We start from the raw sequence: 21760 nt of genomic DNA, 5'->3' as shown, positions 1-21760 counted from the left end.
CGGGGGTGGCCGCCCCGCCCCGCCCCGCGCCCCGCCGCGGCCGAGCTAATGGGGCCGGAGAACACACACTCGCCATGGAGGACCCTGCTTCCCCCAGGGCCACCATGATGGCGGTGGCGGCCGCTCCTCCGGGCCCTGCAGGCTCAGGTGAGGCGGGAAGGCGGGTAGTGGGGGACCTGGGGGGGGGGGGGGACATCGGGGGTGACGTCACGCCCGCGTCGCGGCCTCACCCCGCCCGGGGGGGTGTGAACCCGGTGGCTCGGGGGGGGGGGGGTTGGGGTACACCCTCCCCTCTTCCCCTTCCCCCTCCTTCCCGGGGGACACCGGGGGCCGGGACGTCCCGGCGAGCGCCCCGACGGCGGGTCGCGCGGATTCAGCCCCCCCGCAGCTGGTCGCTGCCCCCGCGGGCCTCGGCCGGGCGCTGGTGGAGCCGCTGGAGGCGGGGGGCTGCGGGCAGGCGGGCGGCCTCGCGCTGCCCACGCACCGGCAGCGGGGACAGGCGGGGCCCAGCGTCCCCGGGGGGCGGCGGGGGGGGTCAGGCGCAGCCCCCAGGGAGCCCCCCCACACCTGCCCCGAGGCAGCCCCCACAAATCCCCACACACAACCCCCCCCACCCACCCCCCCCCACCCCCACCCCGCTGACCGACGGCCATGGCCCCCACCAGGGCAGCCCCACGTGGAGTTGCAGAAACTGGAGGAAGTTTTGCACCAGCCCCGCGGCGGTGTAGGCCCCCAGCCCCAAATCCTCCAGCGCTCCTCCCCCTCCACACCCACGGCGGGAGGGGGGGGCTCTGCCCCACAGCCGGGGGGGACGGAAAACCGGACCCACAGCAGGGTGGTCCAGACTGAAACTTCCAGACTGAATATTCACTCAGCAGTCAGAATCCAATATAACCGTTCAGCAGGAACTCTTTATTAGCAGCACTGGGGTCACCCTGGGGATTCTCCACCATAAGGGCTCCCACAAACTAGCAAGGGACATCAGTTTACATACACACAAATCATACATATTCATTAGATTTCCTGGAAAGGGGTGTCTTATGATAACGAGTTCGTGGAATTCATTTATATAGGCCGAGCATGCATAGTAAAAAATAGAGTGAGGGTCTTCGGTGGTCGAGGGAAGGACTACGTGGTCTTCACAGCATCTACTCATTCCGGAGCATGGCTGTGAGGTAAGGTCCAGGTGTCTTCTTCCTAAACCAGCGAGATCATCCTCCCTAGATGGTATCTCTGTGTCCTTTTGTTCGAGTTCCCCTTCTCTTAGTTTGCCCAAGTGCCCGCTGAAGGCTGCTATCAGTGAGTTATATGGGGAGCGTTTTACTTTTGTCTAGACAGACAGAGAGGCCTGGGGAAAACAGCTGAGGAGTCCTTGGGAAACAAACAAGTAAAACTTTCATGCATCACAGTTTAGTCTTAATCAGAAATTCACTGGTTTGAGCCCTTTCAAGACCCACAGCGGGCTCTGTTCGCCCCATGGTGGCAGTGGGGGGATGGGGAGGCTGACTGGGAGGGGGAGGAGAAGGTGGGGTTATAGGGGGGTCTGACCCACAGCCCCCCCCTGCCCCTGCCCTGGAACCCCCAATTTGCCCACCCAGACCCTCAGTCTGCCCCCCTAGACCCTCACTCTGCCCCCCCCAGAGCCCCTGTCCTGCCCCGTGGCCCCCCCAGAGCCCCCAGTCTGCCCCCCAGACCACCAACGTGCTCTCCCAGAGCCTGTGTCCTGCCCTGTGCCCCCTCCAGACCCTCAACCTGCCCACCCAGATGCCTAATCTGCACCCCCAGACCCCCAGTGTGTCCTCCCAAAATCCCTGTCCTGCGGCCCCCCCCGAGCCCCCAGTCTACACCCCAGCCCCCTAGTCTTCCCCCTGAACCCTCCGTCCCCCCCTCACCTGGGCGTCTCAAGGCCCAGAGGGGCCCCTGCAGTGTCTGGGCAGGGGGAGGGGAAGCAAAGGGGGGGCGGGGTGGGGGGGCATGTGACATCACATCCCCCTGCATGACATCATCAGCACCCACCCCTCCCACCCCCAGGGGCAAAGCCCTCCCTCCGCTGATACAGAGAAATGATTACTTGTTTTAAGACTTATTTACTTATAGAAAACTGTTTAGCAACTTATTTCCTTACTTATAACAAGTTATAGTATTACTTATAGTATTTTTTAATATTGCTAAGAATCCTGCTTGCCCAGACTGTTCTGTGGAATTTTACCAAGGACTACTGTGTCCATCAAAACAAAGCAGTTTACTGTGAAAATCTACCAAGAACTGCAGTGTTCAGCAAAATAATTATGCTTTTGTCCTTGAAGAACAGGTGTACTCTAACTAGTTGGGCCTCAGTAATGAGTAAAGATAGCCATATACGGGTTGTAGGATGAGTAAACCAGCTGAAAAATATTTTTGTTGTTCAAGAAATTGGCTAAGAGAATCTGCGCATGCTCTGAGGGAAAAACAAGGTGAGAAAGACTACGAGCCTTCCTCCCAAAGACGTCCCCCGGGAGGCAATGTGCAGGTGCAAAGAGAACATAAACTGCTGGCACCAGCCTTTCAAACTAACCCAGCCTTACTCATGCATATGTATGTTTGTGTTATGTAATCCAATGAATATATATACACACACTCTATAAGTTTTTGGTAAAAAGTGCTGTGGGTGTGCAAGCTTTGTGGAGAAATCCCCTTGCACCCCGGCCAGAGTAAAACATACCTGCTTTATAACTCTATTTCAAGTTGTAGAGTCTTTTTTCCGCGAATCACCGCAGAGCCCCAGCACGGCCGTGACATCACCATGGAGGGCAAGACTCACAAGGGAGAAGTGGCAGGGGAGCGTGACGCCACAGCTGGCCATGACATCATTATATACTTTCAAAAAAAAAACCACCACAGGATATGACCCCTACTAGGTCCTGCCTCTCCTCATCACTGTCTCCACCTGGCTCATCCTCGAGGTGTGGGGGGATGGGGGGGTTTGGGGAGGACCTACAGGAATGTGGAGGGATGGGGGACACAGGGATGTTTGTGTAGGACCTACAGGAATGTGTAGAGAAGGAGAATATGGGGGGCTTTGGTAGGACCTACAGGAACATGCAGTTTGGCTATGGGGGGGGATTTGGGTAGGACCTACAGGAATGTGTAGAGATGGGGAGTATAGGGGAGTTTTGGTAGGACCTACAGGAATGTGAGGGGGTGGGGGATATGGGGGTTTGTGTAGGACCTGCAGAAATGTGTAGGAGTGGGATATATAGGGGTTTTGGTAGGACCTACAGAAATGTGTGGGGTTGGGGCACACAGAGGGGTTTGGGTAGGACCTACAGAAATGCAGGTGGCACCAATGCAGTGAAGGTAGAACCCAGCTGTTGGGGTCACCACCCCTGAGAGCCCTGTGCAGCCCAGGGACACGGAGGCTGCTGCAGGCACAGAGCAGGAGATGGGCTGGGGCAGCTCTTGGGCTGCGTGTGAGGGGCCGTCGCTGCAGGTAGTTGCAGAGGTTTGTTTTTTTTTTTTTTTCTTGTGGTGTGGGAACAGTTTCGGTATGTTACAGAAACCCGGTGCCCCTTGCTTAGAGTGACAAGTTTTCTCCTTCTCATCAGCTCTTCAGTGATGCATCGAACCAATAGCTGTTTTTAAAGAGAATTCAGATTCCCTGGGCGAGGTCATGGGAGAACTGGAGGTAAGAAAGGCTCCACTTCCTGCACTGCTCCAGAGTCGTTAGCAGTACTTGTAGAAAGACCTTGCAGAGCTGCCTAATATGAATAGATGTGTCAATTTTCAGTTATTCACACAGTCGCTTCTGAAAACCTCTTGAAGCACCTAAATATTTGTAAATATATGGTGGAGCAGTCGCAGGATGCTGATGTTAACAGAACGCTGTTCACTTCAATAGCATTTGGATCTGGTCTCAAAATAAACACGTATATGTTTAATTTGTAGCCTGGGCTATCTAAACTGGTCCAAATGACACTCTGCAGACAGCCGACATCTTTAGCAACAGCATCTGGTCTAAGCAGGTCTGTTGTTCAAGATATTTCAGCCTGCCTCATCTGTTTTCCACAGGGCTGCAGTACATAAATGATGGCCTGCGAGAAGGAATAAAAGGCAACTCACCATGACAGAATATTTTTGTGTTTGTTGTGACTGGGGATTCCGCATTAAGGTACTGAAGAGTTGCAGAGTTTGTCATGAATGGTCTGCATTTGGTTTAAGAGGGCATAAAACGAGAGCCCCTCCCTCCCATGGAGAGTGCAGTTCCCCACTGCACTGGGGGGGCGGGGGGGGGGGTAGGATGGAGGGCCAAGAGGCTTGTTTGCCTGAAGCAGTGCCAGTAAGTGTGCTTTTGGCTATTTTCAGATTAATATTTTTTGAGCTGGTTTTCAGAGGACACTGCAGGGCTCAGGCTATAAGCAGTGCGGAGGCCCTGAAGAGATGAACTGACTCTGTTGATGTTTGGGCGTATTAACACAGACAGGGGCACATGCGGACACCTTGGAAGAGACTCACCAAAGCTGTGCGTGCAGCACGTAGAGCGGTCCCTTTCACAGAGTGATTAACATCTGCCTTAAATCTCACTGGCTTTCTTTTCCCACTGCTCCTGATGGAAAGGTCATTCATGAATATTATCTTTTTTTTCCTTCTCATTTCCAGCTTACATTTATGTTGGTCAGTTTGTATCCGTTTATTCCTGTAGCAACATTGTTGAGAGGAAGAATAGCTCCTTGACCCTGTTACTGCATTTATCCAATGTATTTTGCTTAGTTTGATACCTTCTTTTGATGATTGTTTTCTTGTTCTTTGTCTCTCTGAGGTTCCTTTCTCACGGCTGCCTTCTGTGGAAACAAAACCAGTGTAGCCGTGATAGTACATTCTTCTGTTGAAACTGCATGCAGTTTCAAACTGTGAGTTACTGTCAGCCATTTACCTTACTTGGCTGTAAGCTTTCCTTAATGTGCAGGGTATGCCCTGACCTACTAGTTCATTCTTGAAGCCTTTTGGCTGTTCCATACTTCTTATCTGTGAGGAGAAAATAGCCTCACTCCTCAAACCATCAAATAGACCCATTGCTCAACTATCAAGATGTGTCCTGATCCCAAAGTGTCAGGTGAATGATTTGTCCCCAGCAAAGATGTCATCTTTCCTGCCAGCTTTTACTGCTGCACCATTAACGTGCTTCAGAAGTGAGTCAGCTGATAAAGATGGTGGTGTGAGTATGATCTCTTTCTTGATCCTTCTGCAGAGACTTGTCCAAGCTGAAGGCAGAGCAGATGAGGCTTTCTGGCTCTGTACTTGTAAACTGCTCCCGCCTGAACTCTGGGAGCCCGTCAGTCTGGGCAGACCTGTCCTAAAGGATCAGGCACAGCAGCAAGCGGGACAGGAAACAAGCCAGAAGACTTGGGAAGTGATGCGCTTACAAGTCAAGGGGGACCTGGAGAAGAAGGAGCTTCAGGACAGGTAAATGTGTTTTAAACTTTGCTTTTACCAACATTACCTTTTGTGGCTGCTTCTTGGATTCGTAGATGGGCTGTGTTCACGTTTAAAACACACGCGTTCTGCACAGCCTTGTTTCTGTCCCTAGCCAAGCTATGGCCTTCAACAGCACAGATAGAAAACCACGTCTGACAGACAGAAGCTTTTGTAAGACAAGACTGGAAAAGAGATTACAGTGTTTTTGCTGTTACCTGGTTCTTGGTGAGAAGTTGAGACCAGCATAAAGAGAGCTGTGTCTCTTGTACAGCCCTTTTGTTACCCAGGGCTGTGCAAAGGAGTTGGGAGGAATTTGCCCAGGGCCATCCTAAGCCCCTCTGTACTGACAGTTCCTTACAAGACTGAGTGCAGAAGTCCTTTGGGGCAGGAAGGGCCATTTTGCAACATCAGGTATATTAACCTGTAGAGATGAACGCTGCCTTTGCTGTATTTTCTGGGCTGAACTTTCTCTGCTGTGCTTCTGGGAGCTGCTTAGCTCTTTAGCGGGTGATGGTGTGCGATGCGCACGTGGACCTTCTCAGGGTGACAGAGCTCTCAGCCTTGCACGTACAGTCTCAGAAGCAGAATGAGGAGAAGGAGAAGACCGTGAAGACACTTAACGACACTGTGGAGATTCTAGTATGTTTTACCTCTATTTGGGAGATGGCCCAATGGTTGTTCTCCAGCTTTAGCACAAAAGGGTGTGGTTTCCTCAAGAGAAAGAGTGGTGAGGACGCTGACTGTGTGGGAGCATCAGGCACGTGTGAGTCAGCCCAGGTGCAGGCAGTGGCGGGGAGCTGCAGACAGTTCTGGGGGTTGCACCAGTGCTATTCTGCCTGTGACTAAATCTCCAGGGATCAAAGTTCCTTGGAATTGACAGCTTCATAGCAGCCTGTGAAAATCAGCTGTTGGTCTTTCTCTTCTTAGTTTTAGCAAAGAAGGAATTCAACAGATGTGGGAAGGAATATACTGGAATCACTAGGGCTGAGGCTTATCAGCACGACGATGCTGCTGAGGCTGGGAGCGCTGCAGAGGGGAGCAGCTCTTCCCTGCCCACCCTTTGCTTATCCTATTCTCAGGAAGCAAGTCTGTTAGAGAAAGAATATGAAGCTTCATTGACTAAAAGTGTCAAAGAAGAGAATCTTTCCCTCCAAAAGCTGATAAAAGATATAACAGGTGAGTACAGAGTTGGGACCACATCCCTGTAATTTGATTTAAAAGTACTTGAGGAAGGCAAACGACTAGCCCAGGGAATAGATACATGTGTTTTATACTGTCTGTGTTAACTGCTACTGGCTGTTTAATTATTATACCACTTTTCTGACATAAAACCTGCTATAACTTCTGAGTTGGCTGTCCTGTGACACTTGAGCTAAGTCACTAGAAGTTTCCGTACCTTTGCCTTTCCCGTAAGGTCTCTATTTGACTATGGTTTCTGAGTTGGCTGCTTGACATTTGTGTTCTAGTGTTGCCTGGAGGCTTCTCCCACCTCCTTGAGCAATGACTCTGTTATTTAGATTTTTATAAAAGGTCACTGACTGAATCAATGCACGTGCCAACTCTGCTCCTTTCGCTCTGCATTCACTGACCATTATTTCCCCAGAATTGCAACTGATCTAACTGTTTAGGGCTAACTTTAGCTTAGTCCTAAACCTCACTCTAGGGAAGGGGGTTTAATCATCAGATCTTTTACACAGCTTCTCACAAAGGCAGTTCTTTCCCCTTATGTAGTCATTTTTATCTTCTTGTGCTACTGCTCAGAATAAACATAAGCTTTTTCGTTGCTGTTTTCCAGTATTCATCAGCTTCCTTCTTCCCTGGGTAGCATTATTTCCTTTCATTGCTATTTCCAGTGTTGACTTAGTGTTGACCCAGTGTTGACAGTGCTCCTTGTCTCCGTGGCTCTAAGAAGCTGAAGGAGACTAAAATCATTCATGAGAGCTTCAAGAAACTGAGCATTCGGGGAGCGTCCAGCCACTTCACACTTGTTTCTTCTTGTTTGTAGTAGCTGTATTCAGAAACCCCTGGAGCACTTGTGACCGTAGGGACAAAACTTCTTTGTTGACTGAAGAAATGAAAGAATTGAGTTTTGAATGACTCTAGGGTGAAGTGGGGGAAAAGGAGAAATAGACAAAGAAAATCAAGTAGAATGAGCAGAGAGTAACAGCTTGATGTGGGCTTTCAAGTGGTGTTAGATGAATGTGACAGCGTGGTCACTGACAGCTCCCAGCAGGCAGAGTCTGGCAACATCCTCTCTTGTCTGAGCTCTGTTGATGCAGAGCGTGCCTTCGTATTGGTTCAGGAAGCACTGGCAAGGAGGAGAGGAGCAACACAGGTGAGAATTTCTCCTTGTCTTCACCACTGGCCACAGGCTCAGCTGCCTTGCTTATCTTGAATCCTTTCCATTCACTTAGCCAGTTTCTTTCTAGCCATCCCACTCTTGGTACTATATCACCTCACCAGTCTCACCAGCTCTGTGTTCTGCTGCTTTTCTCTCTTTGATCTCCACCCCCTCATCACAACTTCTGCCTTCAGGTGAGCTGTCTCGCTGCTTGCTTCTCTCACAGCTATCAGGAGCCATCTTCCCTGGTCCTTATTGCTTGTTTGTGCTTTTCCCTGCCCATTCCTTGCAGGCCCTAGAAGAAGAGCTCTCTGCCAGGCAGGACTCTGTCAGTTTCCTGCTGCACCAGCACAGGCAGCAGGAAGAGAAGTGCAGGAAGCTGCAGCAAAGCCTCGAGCAACTGGAGCAGGAATGCCAGACGGCCAGCAGCCACCAGCAGCACCTGCAGTCTCTGGTAGAAGCACTCAGAAGGTGAGTGTTCCCTCCTCCTCCTGCGTTCTGGAGGCAATCTGCTTCCAGTTCTGGCAGTTCAGAGGTGTTATGGGCAAAGAACTCGCTTGCCCTCCCACGTGTATGCCCCTGTTTGGCACTTCAGCATCCTCCTGTCACTGCTTTTCCTGCACTACTGTGAATCCTAAGGCTGTCTTGGAGACTCAGAGCGATGTTGGAATACAAGACGCCTTCCTCTCAACATGCTACTCCTCTGAATTCTGTTCTTTGGGGGCCCTTTCCTAGCTACTGCTTCTCAGTGAATGAAGGCAAAAGCCTGCCTGCCTTCCTCTGTCCCTCTCCAGTGACCTTGTGAGGAGAAGGGCAAGTTCTTCCTTACCCTGCTGCCCACAGCGCCAGCCTGGAGTGACTGAAATGGGATCCATGACTCTTCAGGCCTGTTCATTCTTCTGGCTGAGCCTTGTCTCTGCAGTGACTGTGCAAACCTCGAGAAAACCAGGGCAGAACTACAGCAACAGCTTGAAGAGACAGAGCAAAAATCAGCTGCAGAGAGATGATTTGTCTTGCCCATGAATCTGAGTGAGGCTGCTACTCCCCCATGTGGCAAAAGCAGCAAACAGCATAGCTCTTCACCCTTTTTCTGAGTCAAAAAAACCCGGGGTTGCATGTTTCTATTTATGCTTTTTGTTGTGAATCTGCAACTTTCAAAACTCCATTTGTTCGAGCCCGGAGAGCGGGACAAAGCTGCAAGTCAAGAACGGGAATGAGATCTTGAAATTGTTGAAATTGTATTTTAAGACATAAATGCAACTTTGTGGCTGGAAATTTGTCTGGGGAAAAAGGACCTGGGGGTGCTGGTCAGCAGCTGGCTGATTATGAGCTGGCAGTGTGCCCAGGTGGCCAAGAAGGCCAAATGGCATCCTGGCTTGTGTCAGAACTAGTGTGACCAGCAGGACTAGGGCAGGGATTGTCCCCCTGTACTTGGCACTGGTGAGGCCACACCTCAAGTACTGTGTTCAGTTTGGGCCCCTCCAAGAAAGAGATTGAGATGCTGGAGTGTGTCCAGAGAAGGGCAACGAAGCTGGTGCAGGGTCTGGAGCACAGGTGTGATGGGGAGCAGCTGAGGGAACTGGGGGTGTTTAGTCTGGAGAAGAGGAGGCTGAGGGGAGACCTCATCGACTTCTACAACTACCCGAGAGGTTGTAGCGAGGTGGGTGTCGGTCTCTTTTCCCCAGTAACAAATGATAGGATGAGAGGAAAAGGACTCAAGTTGCACCAGGGGAGGTTTAGGTTGGATATTAGGAAAAATTTCTTCATGGAAAGGGTTGTCAGGCTTTGGAACAGGCTGCGCAGGGTGGTGGTTGAGTCACCATCCCTGAAGATATTTAAAAGCCACGTCAATGTGGTGCTTAGGGACATGGCTTAGTGGTGGGCTTGGCAGTGTTGGGTTAACAGTTGGACTTGATGATCTTAGAGGTCTTTTCCAACCTAAATGGTTCTATGATTCTGTGAGCTGTTAGAGCCTCTTCAGGCTTTGAGGAAGATGAGAAATAGGTGATCACACAACACTCTTCACTCTGCACTAACTGATTTTGATACCCTGGAAAAAGAGCTTGAGAGAATCATGTCACTGAAGGAGACCAGGGAGTTTGTCATCATTTAAATGTCAGTTTCATACTGTACAATCTTGGATATTGTGGGATAACTTTGAGAGAATTGTTTGTTTCTGATGGTCTGTTCTCTGTTAGATAGTCAGTCTTGGAGTCCACGGTATGTTTGGCAAATACCCAGCAGAGGTGTTATATTGAAGAAAAAAGCTAAAAAATCATGGTTAATCTTCAAGTTTGAATACCAGCAAGGTATATTAGACAACTTCTTTGTGTGAAACAAGCAGACAGTGTTGTTGACATGAACTGCTGTACGAGTAGAGTCTACCATCTCTCTGGCCGCATCAGCCAGAATTTCATAAATCACCCCAAGGGCTGTTTCCCTGCCCAGCATCACCTCATTGCGTCCAATGCACTTTGATCTTTGTCTTTTTTTCCAGAAGGAGAAACCATGTGTATTTTCACTTTCTTCAGTGAGAAAAGTTGCTTTTGCTCAAACTTTTCTGAAAATTTCCAGCACTGGGACAGATTCTGATAGAATTCCAGTTTGCAAGGTGGCAGTTCTGGAAGATGCCGTATTTTTGCATGCAAACACGTAGTCTGGTGTATTTATGTTTGCTGTGAAGGGGCTGTGTGGTCCCAGGCAGCCCAGCGTGGCCTTACTCATCACTTTCAAGTTAACAGTCCCAGTGCCTTTTGGCAGCCCAGGGTATTAGCGTGGTATAGAACAGATGCTCTTAAACTTCCAGCCCTCAGTACAGGAGCTCTTTCTCCTCCAGCTGATGCAGAAGTGGCACTGGCTGGCTCTGCACAGAACTCCAGAGAAGGGGCTCTAACTGTATTTTGTCCTGCTTTCAGGTTTACCACCAGCAAGAGTCAGCTCGCAGCGGTCTGAGCAGCTGTGCCAGGAGTCCTCTCACCGGGGGCATGCACTGGCCACGGTGTCCAAAGAGAAGGAGTTCCTGGAGCATGAGAAGGCTGCCCTAGAGGTGTGACTGGCAGCCCTGCAGCAGGACAGACGAGGCCTTTCAGAGCAGCTGGCAGAGGCCAGGTAAGGGCAGGGAGGAAACCCTAGGCAGGACATTCTATAATGGCTGTAATTATAAAGGTGGTAATCATTCCACAAGGATTTATTGCATCCTGTGTGCTTTTCAAATGTGTTCACCTTCCACAGGCAGAAAATGAAAGAATCTTGATCAAAAAAAAAAGTATACTATGATTTTAATGTTGTTTTCCTGGCAGCTAAAACTAGCAAACATCTCCCGGGCCTCGGGCTCATGTTTATGCCCCCTTGCACATTCCTGTGTGAAGTCCAAAGCAAGGCAGCTTGGCTCTGAATTGAGTAATAATTAAACCCTGCAGACGTTTACTGAAACTGAAGTTTCTCTCTGGTTTTGGTTTCTTGTTCTATGCATTTGAACATAGATCTTTCCTTATCAAGTAGTTGGACTGTTGATGGCTGTTCCATACAGACGTTGTGAGTAGGACACTGCCATCTAGGGTGGAGCCAGAGGCTGGTGCTGCAGATCTCGAGGGCCTTCTGGTTGGAAGCTAACTCTTGTTACCTGTGGTGCAGGACCCAGGGCTGGTTACACCAGCAGCTGGGAAACCTCTTTTGAATCCTCACGTCTTTGAGGATTCTTGCCCATCACTGATGTCTGCGTCCTGTACTCCTTCCCACCTGCTGTTTAGAGACAGATCTCATGGAGAAGTTATGCAGGGAAGGAACAAGATTTTGTCCTTCTGCCTTTCTAAGATCATATGTGACAAGTTCTGCTTTTCAGAAAAAAAAAAAATTGAGTTGTTTGTCCTTCTTGTAGGTGTGTTTTAGAAGACTCCTGAACTTGCAGAGCTGTACAAATGATGTTTTAGACATTGTTTCTCATGTTTCTTGACTTCTACACTTTATTACTCCAAAGTATGTCATTAGGATGGCTGATAAACACCCCTTTTGACTCAGTGTGTTTCTTGAGAGCTCCTGCTTCTTCTGAGCTCCAACATCTCTTACTTGATCCAGCTGAGTTACGTTTGGTCAATTATCGGGCTGTTACTAAACTATAAAATGTTCAGCTCCTTTTTAAAATAAATTTGTTTTTTCACTCTTGCCTTATAAGGATATAACAGGAGATCCTGTTTGTTATAACAAACAGGGTAGAAAATAGGAATGCTGGAAAGTGCAGAAAATTCTGGACCACCTTCCGCTTGCCCTACGGCTAACTGTCATCTTTATTTGCAGTCCCAATAAAGCCACGTGTCTGGAGATGAGGGCATGCTGAGGCAGCAGGAGAGGCTTAGTCTGGCCAGTCACAAGACACTTGCCTTTAGATTTACCAAAAAGAAAGCGAGTACCTCAAGGAGGAAGTTCCCCTCCTGCCTATGGGGGTTTTGCTACTGCCCAGGTTGAATGTGCACCTGCTTTCCAGCACTTTCTCCTGTGAGTGCTTTTTGCAGAAGTAGAGGCTGGAGGGACCAGGTGCTGCATGTACTGCTGTCCTCGATCGTTGTGTTGTTTGCTAAGTCGTTCTTCCAGATCAGAGAAGTGGCAGCTGAAGTCTGAATGTTTGACAGGTGCATTCTCTTGGCAGGAACCGTGCGAAGGCCGGCAGACACCACCACTGCAGGCACAGGAGGAGCCCTCCGCGCAGTCGGCAGCTTGGGCATTTACTGAGCAGGTCTTGGCTGAGCTTTTTGACTCGGCCTTGCACATCGTTTCTGAGAGTGACTGTTCTGATGGCTCCACTGGGAGAGGTTTGTGTTGTTTTTTCTTTTTCATATGTGAATGTGGCAATGTAGCAAGCAGAATAGCCATAAAACAGACTCGACAGCCCCATTCCATAGTATTATGTGCTAGAAGGAAACTTCTTTTATTCCTTTGTAATTGTAGCTAGGAGAAGGGAGAAATGCACATCCAGTCCCTGTTCCAATAAATAAACCACAGTGAAGAAAATAAAACAGAAACCAGCATCTGGAAGAGCAACTAGATAGACGTTGCCCAACTTTGCCCAAAACTTTAGATTGTAGAGCTTAGTTTTCTCAGGTGTTTTGGGTGCAGGGGTTGGGTAGGGGGTCTCCTGATGGAGGTGGGAGCTGTGGAAAATTCAGGCCTGTTGGGATCCCACCATGTAGCAGCGGGTAGTGACGACAGGCAGGCGTCCTAAGTGGGGTGGATTTATGGAGGAGCTGGAGAGGGCCACGGTAAGCTGAGAGGCTGGGAACCCCGTTTCTTCATCCGGTTCTTACTGCTGGATGCTGCTCTGTTTCACTGCATGACTATATGCAAAACCTAGCATCAAGACTGACATGTATATGTGTATGTATATATACATAAAGAGGTCATGTTTATACAGTAAGAAGATGAGTAAGTTAAGTTCTGTGTTTTCTATACCTTGGTGGTTATGAAACAATGGTGAAGTTGCAAATAAGAAAGACTTACACAAAAAAGACAAAATTTTAATAAGCTCGTATGCATCCTGGGTTTTGGGAATCCAGTTCTGCTGCTCAGCTGTCAGTGTTCCTGTCACAGGTATTACTTGAAATTTTTCCTTTTTTCCATATTGTAATCTTACCATTTAGATAGCAAATGGACAACAAAATGCACACAGGAAGGTCTGAACTTTATTCTTACAGAAGGAAAAAGCTTAAATGCTCAGTTGCAAGCAAAATTTTAATACCGTGGCCAGCAGACCATACAACAAGGTATCCAACCATCTGTAATGGCGAGCAGGAGCAGACTGGGACACCATACACCAGGCGTGCATATGTGGTTATTGTGTGGCTCTGTGTAAGGAATGAAGCCAGGAGAATATGTTGCAGTTGATATTTTGTGGACAGATGCCACGTTGTTTGGCTTAGAGATGTTTACCAAATAGGAGAAAATATTTTTTAAAGTCTCCTAGTACCATTGCTGTCGAGCTCTGCTACACACAGAGCTGGCTTGAGCATAACTAACACACTTGGAACTGATACTAGCAGTGACCCCTTTAATTTTTAAAATGTTCTTGGTGATCCTGTAATAGCTGTATGCCTAATTTTAAGCATAAGTAGTCTCCTGTGCTGGGTGTTAAGCTTGGATGTAGTTGTTATCAGAATTGGGGCCAGACAAGTTCAGTCATATTTGCAGACACAGCACCTGCTCTCAGCTGCAGTTCACACTCTCAGAAAGCTCAGCCTTTGAGGTGGTTCCATTTTCAGGCTCTGCTAACTCTTATTGGCAGCCCTTCCCAGTGCTACACCCCACACCAGGCAGGTCAGGGAGAGGCTATTATTAAGCCTTACTTCCTAAAAATGCTTTTGATAGCGATATCTGATTACGATGTGTTCTACTTAAGCTGAGACGAGCCTCGGCTAGGGCTACTGTTCCCTGTGCCACAGCCAGGACTGGGCTTTGGAAAGCTGCCAGTGTCTTGCAAGGGCAGGGGTGATTTGGGAACCCGAACACCAGAGGTATGAAAGCTGTACAATGTGTTTACCTGTTGAGGTCTTACTTGGAAAAGTAGGTTTGGGAGGAGTGTGATACCAAGACAGTATTTGTTATCTTAGTCTCTTAGATGGGAGAGTTTTGTTTATCAGGAAAAGTCTGTTGCAGCTTCAGACATCGTGTCCCATGGCCATTTTGTTTCCCTGAGGAGAGGGTCACTGACATCTGCATCTGTAGATATGACAGAAATGCTCTGTAAAACAAAGCAGCTTTGCTGCTCTCCCTCCCTTCGCTTGCAACGGCTCTGATTTGGTTACAGCTGTGGTGACTTGGGTCTGATCATCAGAGGTGTTGTACTGGTGTGGAATTGGTTAGAGGTGATGAAACCGGGCCCCTGGGACCACCCCTTGCAAGAGCTGGGCTGTGCAATTCAGCGCTTTGAAATCGAGCTGAGGGATATCTGGGCTGGGCTGAACCAGAGGCACAGAGAAACAGGGGCTGATCCTGACACTGGGACTTGGTGAGGCTGGGGAGGTGTTGGGTTAAATCTGAACACGGCTGATCCTCAGACTGGTTGCCCAGAGTTGCCAGATGGTCAGGGTGGTTGCTGGATGTCTCATCCTCTTTAAGGCTGTGAAGACAGGGGCCGACAAGGCCTTTTCCCAGTCCTGGGTATTCAGGGGTGCAAGATGTGCCCATCACCATCAGCTCTGTGAAGGATTTCATAGAGAATGTGTACCTGAAGGTTTATCTGCCCCATTGGGGATGATGGGAGCTGCAGCAGCATCTCCCCTCATGGGAATGATGGCAAAAATGGGGTTCCTGGTACGTCTGCAGCTGCTGGCTGGGGGTGTCTGTGCGCGGGATGGCGCCCAGACATTCTCAGGTGTGAGATGCTCCCCCTGACCAGCTGTTCAGAGCATGTTGGAAGCTTATTTCCAGCCCCTCAGATAAATCCATCATACACAGTTGTGGCTGCACCGTGAGACCTGGAGATGGCTTGGGACATTTGCCTTTTGAGTGACAGACTGAAAAAAATCCTCACTTTAGGGTGGGTTTTTCCAGATGAGAAGATTTTCGTAGTATACCTACCTAGTGGTGGCCTCAGCAAAACAAGAGCGGTTTTCCTTGTATATGCCAGAGCTTGGGAAATAAAAGCTGTGATCCACAGCAAGTCAGTAATTGAATAGATGGCTTAACCCCCGAGAAGTACTTGAGAGCCACGTGTGATTATTGGAGTATTTAAAGGCTACTGGAACGGCTTTACTATGCTTCTGGGCCCCATGAAAACCTGTGTATGTGTGTACTTATACACATGCATCTACCCTGCTAGCCAAAGCATGCAGCAGCTCTGAAACCAAAAGGGAAGCAGGTTTCCTCCCAGCGCGTAGCGTTTTGATGTGGTTTAAAGCAAGAGAAACCTACAGTTCCAGCCGTGTGCTCCTGATCACGGTGCTCCCGAAGGAGCCGCCTGAGCAGCCTCATTCACGTGTTGGTGGCTGTGAGAAAGCAAACAGGTCATCACAACAAATGTCCCAGCCGAGTCCTAACATGGCTTCTGTAGCGTGAGGGGTTTGTGTCCAAATGTTTTTTCTGCTCTTGTTGAAGTGCCATTTCTGAAGAAATGTTGAACATCTGGAACAAATCCAGCACTTGTCCTCAGAGTTTGAAAATTCACACAACTTCTAAAGTTCACAAATGATGGACCAATGAAGGATGCTTGTGATTCACTGTTATTTTGAAAACAGTCTTTGAGTTCTGATTTCCATCATGTTTTGACTCTTCCTTTTTCCTTTTCAGGGAGTGAAGACAATTTTAGCTCTTCAAGGAGCAAGGGCAGTAGTTCAGAGCCTGGAGTCCACGCATCTGCTTCCAGAAGCACAAGATCTTCTTTTTCTTGCAACTAGGCAAATGAATTTTTCCTGGATAGTGCAAGTGCTGCTAGTGTCAATTAAGGCTTTTACATTTTGCGAGGACTGTTTTTTCCAGAACATTTGGAGCTCCACATGGGGTCGCGGGTCCTTCTGCATCCATTGCACCAGAGCTTGGCTGTCACTTCATTCTTGTTTATCACACTGGACCATTTCCCTCGTCTTTTTCCATGGGTGTAAATCAGAATACAGCTCCCAGTCCTCCTTCTGCCCAGAACAACTGATCTGCCCGCGGAGGGCCCACTACGTACAGATGTGGAATCACATTGAGGTTCAAGAAGAGGTGCTGTAGTCTGAGTTACCCTGGATCCTTAGTTTTAGAACTCTGCACTTTCTTGCTAGGTTTATTCAGGCCTCTCTGTTTATATATTTGCCACAGCTCAGTAGTTGGAACACCATCAATTTTTTCACGAGACATGCCATCTTTTAACAAAGCCGTAAACATTTCCTTACGAGAAATCCTGTTTTCACTGCCTTTAGGGCTGTCTCGAGTATCTCGATTCCCCGCACTCCCTCGGGGGCCCCACTCTCCAGGGTCACCCAGCTGCTGTATTTTTTCTATCGCATCACAAAGGGGGTTTCCTGTCTCATTAATCAAAAGAGTCATGATTACATTTTTATATGCCAGTGGGGCAGTCTTAATTAATCAGTTCCTGTGAGTAACTGTTAAAGTACCAACCATGATCACATCAGGGTCTTCTACAAAGATTGCCATTTTCATCTCTTCCTCCTCCATTAGTTGTTTACAGTCTCACAAAGTATACCACAGACATTCTCCGTTTGGCCAATCATTCTCTGTAGGTTACTTAGTATGACATCCCTGAGCTGCCAAAGCCAATGAATTTGTATCCTGCTGATTATTCTGGAATGCATCTTGCACAGAAGAATCTGAACTTAAAAATTTCTTGGAGTCTCCTGGATATAGGGTTACCCGTGCCACTCCCTGATTGTGCAAACACACCACCCAAGAGAGCAGGAGTTCCCCCAGCCTCTGTTTAAATCTTTCAGTTCTATTATTTACGTCATGCTGAGTATAATCTTCTACTAGATCCTTCCTTCCTTGTTGCCCTTTAACATCTAATTCTATTTTCCATCTCCACACAGGTGCCACATCCACTATTTCATCTGGGGAACCAGCTTCATCAGAATCCGTAGAATCCCAGATATCTCCATTCCATCTATCGGGATCCCACTGCACACCCGCTTCTGCAATCACTGCATGCGCTTTCTTACAATTCCCTCCTCCCCTTCTTTTCTTACACTTATACTGCACAACCCATACTGCAGCTCTTTCGGCTACAGTCTGGTAAGTATCCAACTTATTGGCAAGCAACTTATTTTGGCACTGTAACGTTACAATTTGACTCTGCAAATCACACATTTGTCACTCCATGTGGGAAAACAATTGTTCTTTCAGTTGGTGCTGTTTCCGATGTGCTGCTAACAAAATCCATCCCCATCTTCCCAAACCCACAATTGCTATTCCTTTTTCAATAGGCAATTTTTTGGATGTATTTTAACACATCCAGCTGTTTGGCTTCTTTCAGCCATCCTTCCCATTGTTCGCACAGTTCTCTGACCTTAGCCCACAAGAGAGCAGCGAACTATCAGGAGTGCTTTCCCATCCAGGAATTTCAGACGGAGCAGATTCATTACGCTTAGATTTAAAAAGTGACATTTTGTTATAATCCTGTCTGTGATGCCAAATTTGTTTTGCCAATTGATGGGGTCAACAGAAAGGACACAGACACCATGTTAAAAAGATAGCTTATTTTAGTTTAAAGCAGCAGAAAGAATAAGCGAGGTAATGCACCTGATCATTACCACATAGAGTTAGCTATAATGATTAAGAAAGATACATCACCAGTTGCACCAATACTTTACCATCATCCAGATCTGTGCTTCAGCTGGGGAGCCCCATCACAGTGAAGGATCAGAGAACCGCACCTGGCAATTGGGAAGTCCTACACAGTGCATCCACCCATAGGTGAGGTCTCCATCTTCACTGTGAGACGGTACTGCTTTTATACAGTTTAACAAACAAATCATATAAAAAAAAAGGGGCATGGAAACATCTGGTAGATTGGCTTCACTTCATTTGGGTGCATCCCAGATCTGTCCAGGATCCCAGACATGTCCAAGGAGTTCCTGTCTTCTAGGAAACTGCTGCCTTAGGGTCCAAAAATATATATTCTTTACCTGTAGTTTTCAGAGGATATTACCATGGTTATATTTCATGCTGATATGATGCTGATTGGGACATTCACTCAGAAGTCAACTCCTAGGTTCGAAGCCTCTGGTTCAGGCTTTGGTTTGAGACCTATGGTTCAGGCTTTTTTATGTGAAGCATATGGGGTAGGGGCACTCGAACCTCTACAGCTTTTTCAGTGGGACTCTAGCCCCCTGGGGGACTCTAACCCCAAGCCAACATGCCGGTCGTCCTCCAAACTTTCATCTGGTAGAACTTATCCAAGATGGGACTCGAACCCCTCGGGTACCCTTATAGCCCAACCTCACGAGGCTTTCAGCACATCTTACAGGCAGCCAACCAGAAATCCCAGAAGAATACCTTTAATCTTACCAGGTGACTTGCACCGAGCTCTTCAGTCTGGGGATCGGAGGCTCTCCCCGAGAATCCCTTGGTGCTGGCTGGGGATCCTGTGATCCCACGGATCTGTCGAGATTCAGCAGCAGGGTCCCATCTGGGGTGCCCAAATGTTACCCTAAATCCAGTGTGTGTGATCACAGTCACCACGCAGCTTGACCCCCAAAGTGTGGCTTCTAATTTTAACTCTTCCCTTTTAGTGGTTCAGAAGTTTCAGTCTTTATTGGGGTGGGTGTAGCTGCCGCAGGACTCAACACTTTCCCCTTTCTCCAGCAGACACCCACCACGGGAGAGTGACCACGCATTCAGAGCAGTGTATTGCAGGCATGGCTGCTGCAACGCCAGCGAGTGCCTGTGTCCAGGAGGCAGGGTGCAGGCCAAGGAAGAGGGGTAAGTTGCCAAAGCACCGATCTAGAGCTCTGTGTGGGATCTCTGTCTCCCCATGGGCTCGGGGAGGAAGGACTAAGAACAAGGGCTCTGTCAGGCAATCCCTCCTTTGAGTCACTTTGTCCTAACAACCAGCAACCCCTTGGCTTCCCCAGGCTCTGTAAACTGCTCCTGTGCAGCTCCTGCGTGGCCAAAGGCACCCACCAGCACTGCTCTGACCTGAGGAACAAAGAAACCTCCTGGGAGTGTGACAGCTGTGCTGACCTCAGCACTGGTAAGAGGCAAAGCACTGGGTGCCCCTGGGCTGGGGTCAGTGTCCAGGCTAAGCCTGGTAGCAGGGGCTTAGGCTGGGCTTGGCTCCAGGAGCACTGGGGACACCACGATGGCCTCTCCCGCCCTGGGGCTGGGTGGCCCTGCTGCTGACCTTCTTGCCTCCCCTCACAGCCTCCAGTTCAGAGTTTGACAGCCCCAGCACCGCCAGGCAGGCAGCACTGGGTCACCCTGCAGCTCCCCAGTGCCTGGAAACAGCAGTTACTGCAGCCACCCCGGGCCAGACCGGGTGCGACACCGCGCATGATTAGAGCGTTGCGCAGAAAAACCATCCAGCCAGCCTGGAGAACGCTTCTGACTGGTCATGCATCAGCCCCAAGTGCTGGCCCCTATCTCCAGCACAATAAAGTTGGCTGCTCACCCCATCTGCACCAGGAGATCCCACATTAAATGTCTTGGCACATGTCAGATCAGCTCTGAGAGCATCCGCTGCCTTCTAGTGACAGGTCACGAATCACAGAATCACACAGAATCATCTAGGTTGGAAAGGACCTTGAAGATCATCTAGTCCAACTGTTAACCTAGCACTGACAGATCCCAACTACACCATATCCCTCAGCGCTATGTCAACTCGCCTCTTGAACACCTCCAGGGATGGGGACTCCACCACCTCCCTGGACAGCCCATTCCAACGCCTAACAACCCGTTCTGTAAAGAAATGCTTCCTAATACCCAGTCTAAACCTTCCCTGGCGCAGCTTGAGGCCATTCCCTCTTGTCCTATCACTTGTTACTTGGTTAAAGAGACTCATCCCCAGCTCTCTGCAACCTCCTTTCAGGTAGTTGTAGAGGGCGATGAGGTCTCCCCTCAGCCTCCTCTTCTCCAGAAACAACCCCAGTTCCCTCAGCCAGTCCTCGTACGACATGTGCTCCAGACCCTTCACCAGCTTCGTTGCCCTTCTCTGGACACGCTCGAGTCATTCAATGTCCTTTTTGTAGTGAGGGGCCCAAAACTGAACACAGTCATCGAGGTGCAGCCTCACCAGTGCCGAGTACAGGGGTAAGATCACTTCCCTGTCCCTGCTGGCCACGCTATTTGATACAAGCCAGGACGGCATTGCCCTTCTTGGCCACCTGGGCACACTGCTGGCTCATGTTTAGCCAGCTGTCAATCCACACCCCCAGGTCCCTCTCTGACTGGCTTTAGTCTCATGCTAGGTTTCCACCTGCAAACGCTTCCGTGTACTTCTTGCATCTGCTTTTGTCCTTATGAAGTGCTAAGGCTTGGACAATAAGCCCAAGCCAGAGTTGACCTATAGATGAATCCTGTACATTTTATAACTGATAACCATTGTGCTAATAGGTATTATACTAAGTTATAGCAAACCAACTATTCTGATGTAAAAGGTGGGAATACTGAAGCCTGAGCAACAGGCCCTGAACTGAAACTGCTAACTCTGTATGTAGTCATTAGTGAAATATGCATAGAAGACGTAGCTTAAACATCATAAAACATGTCTATCTTGAATGTATCCTTATATTTCTTTATGTGTGAGCAAGATAAAAGGGCTGCAGAAACAGTTGTCTGGCCTTGTGACCTTGCTCATAAATTCACTAGATAAGCAGGGAAACTCCCTTAGCTTCTCCCTTAAGCCCTGGCCAGGCTCTGGGGGGAACCAAACTTGAGATGAAAACCAGATATTTCCGCTTAAAACAAAGGTGCCAGCTATTCTGGCTTGCTGACTTTTAGCATATAAGGCTGGACCTGCTCACAGCGACTTTGGAAGCCTCACCTACGGGTGGACGCACCGCGTAGGATTTCCCACTTGCCGGGACAGGCTCTCCAAATCCTCGCTGTAACCGGGTCTGCCCAGCGACTGCGGGTCTGGATGATGGTAAAGTATGCAAGTGGTGATGGATCTTTCTTAATCACTATTCTCTCTCTCAGGTAGTAATGATTTGATGCATTACCCTGTATTTTCCTATTTGTTTAAGTGCACTGTTCTGTCTTTTCTTACTGTATGTTTTCTGTATTATTCTGTTATATTAAAATACACCTGCTCTTTTCACTCTGGTGTCTGAGTTTAATTGATATCCCTAATCAGCAAAACACCTTACAAAACCGACAGCCGGTCTCTGGGTCTTTTGCTTTGTAGTCAATTATATTATTTTGTAGTTTAGTTCATCTGCACGTCTCTCTTTCTCTCAGTCCCTCTCTGGTTTGGATAGCTGAATAATCTAATAACCTATTCAAGATTAACCAGGTGCATATTCCTGTACTAAAGAATACAATGTAGGAGAG

The 21760-nt window shown here is 48.6% G+C and overlaps 1 protein-coding gene across 14 annotated transcripts; it reads left to right on the top strand.

The window, feature by feature from the left end:
• The first annotated feature begins 4 nt into the window (after positions 1–4).
• Positions 5–21527, top strand: LOC141918210 (centrosome-associated protein CEP250-like). 14 transcript variants are annotated; one of them, XR_012621611.1, is made up of 17 exons: positions 11–147; positions 1074–1175; positions 2725–2942; positions 3585–3664; positions 4048–4147; positions 4796–4886; positions 5225–5439; positions 5994–6090; positions 6531–6627; positions 8085–8263; positions 10708–10900; positions 12435–12597; positions 16067–16480; positions 17302–17503; positions 19076–19192; positions 19345–19463; positions 19634–21527. XR_012621611.1 is itself a non-coding variant. In XM_074812375.1 (10 exons), the coding sequence occupies exons 5-10, from the start codon at positions 4100–4102 to the stop codon at positions 8715–8717; spliced, it is 639 nt and encodes a 212-aa protein (XP_074668476.1). In that variant the 5' UTR covers positions 8–147; positions 1074–1175; positions 2725–2942; positions 3585–3664; positions 4048–4099; the 3' UTR covers positions 8718–8999. The 14 variants fall into 14 exon arrangements, 1 of the variants encoding a protein (XP_074668476.1); XR_012621609.1 differs by lacking the exon at positions 4796–4886 and adding an exon at positions 18092–18184 and having other exon boundaries at positions 13–147; positions 19079–19192; XR_012621608.1 differs by lacking the exon at positions 4796–4886 and adding an exon at positions 18092–18184 and having other exon boundaries at positions 13–147.
• Positions 21528–21760: the final 233 nt, after the last annotated feature.

Source organism: Strix aluco, chromosome Z (genome assembly GCF_031877795.1).
Source record: "Strix aluco isolate bStrAlu1 chromosome Z, bStrAlu1.hap1, whole genome shotgun sequence".
Lineage (NCBI taxonomy): Eukaryota > Metazoa > Chordata > Aves > Strigiformes > Strigidae > Strix > Strix aluco.
This window is presented reverse-complemented; position numbering and strand designations above follow the sequence as displayed.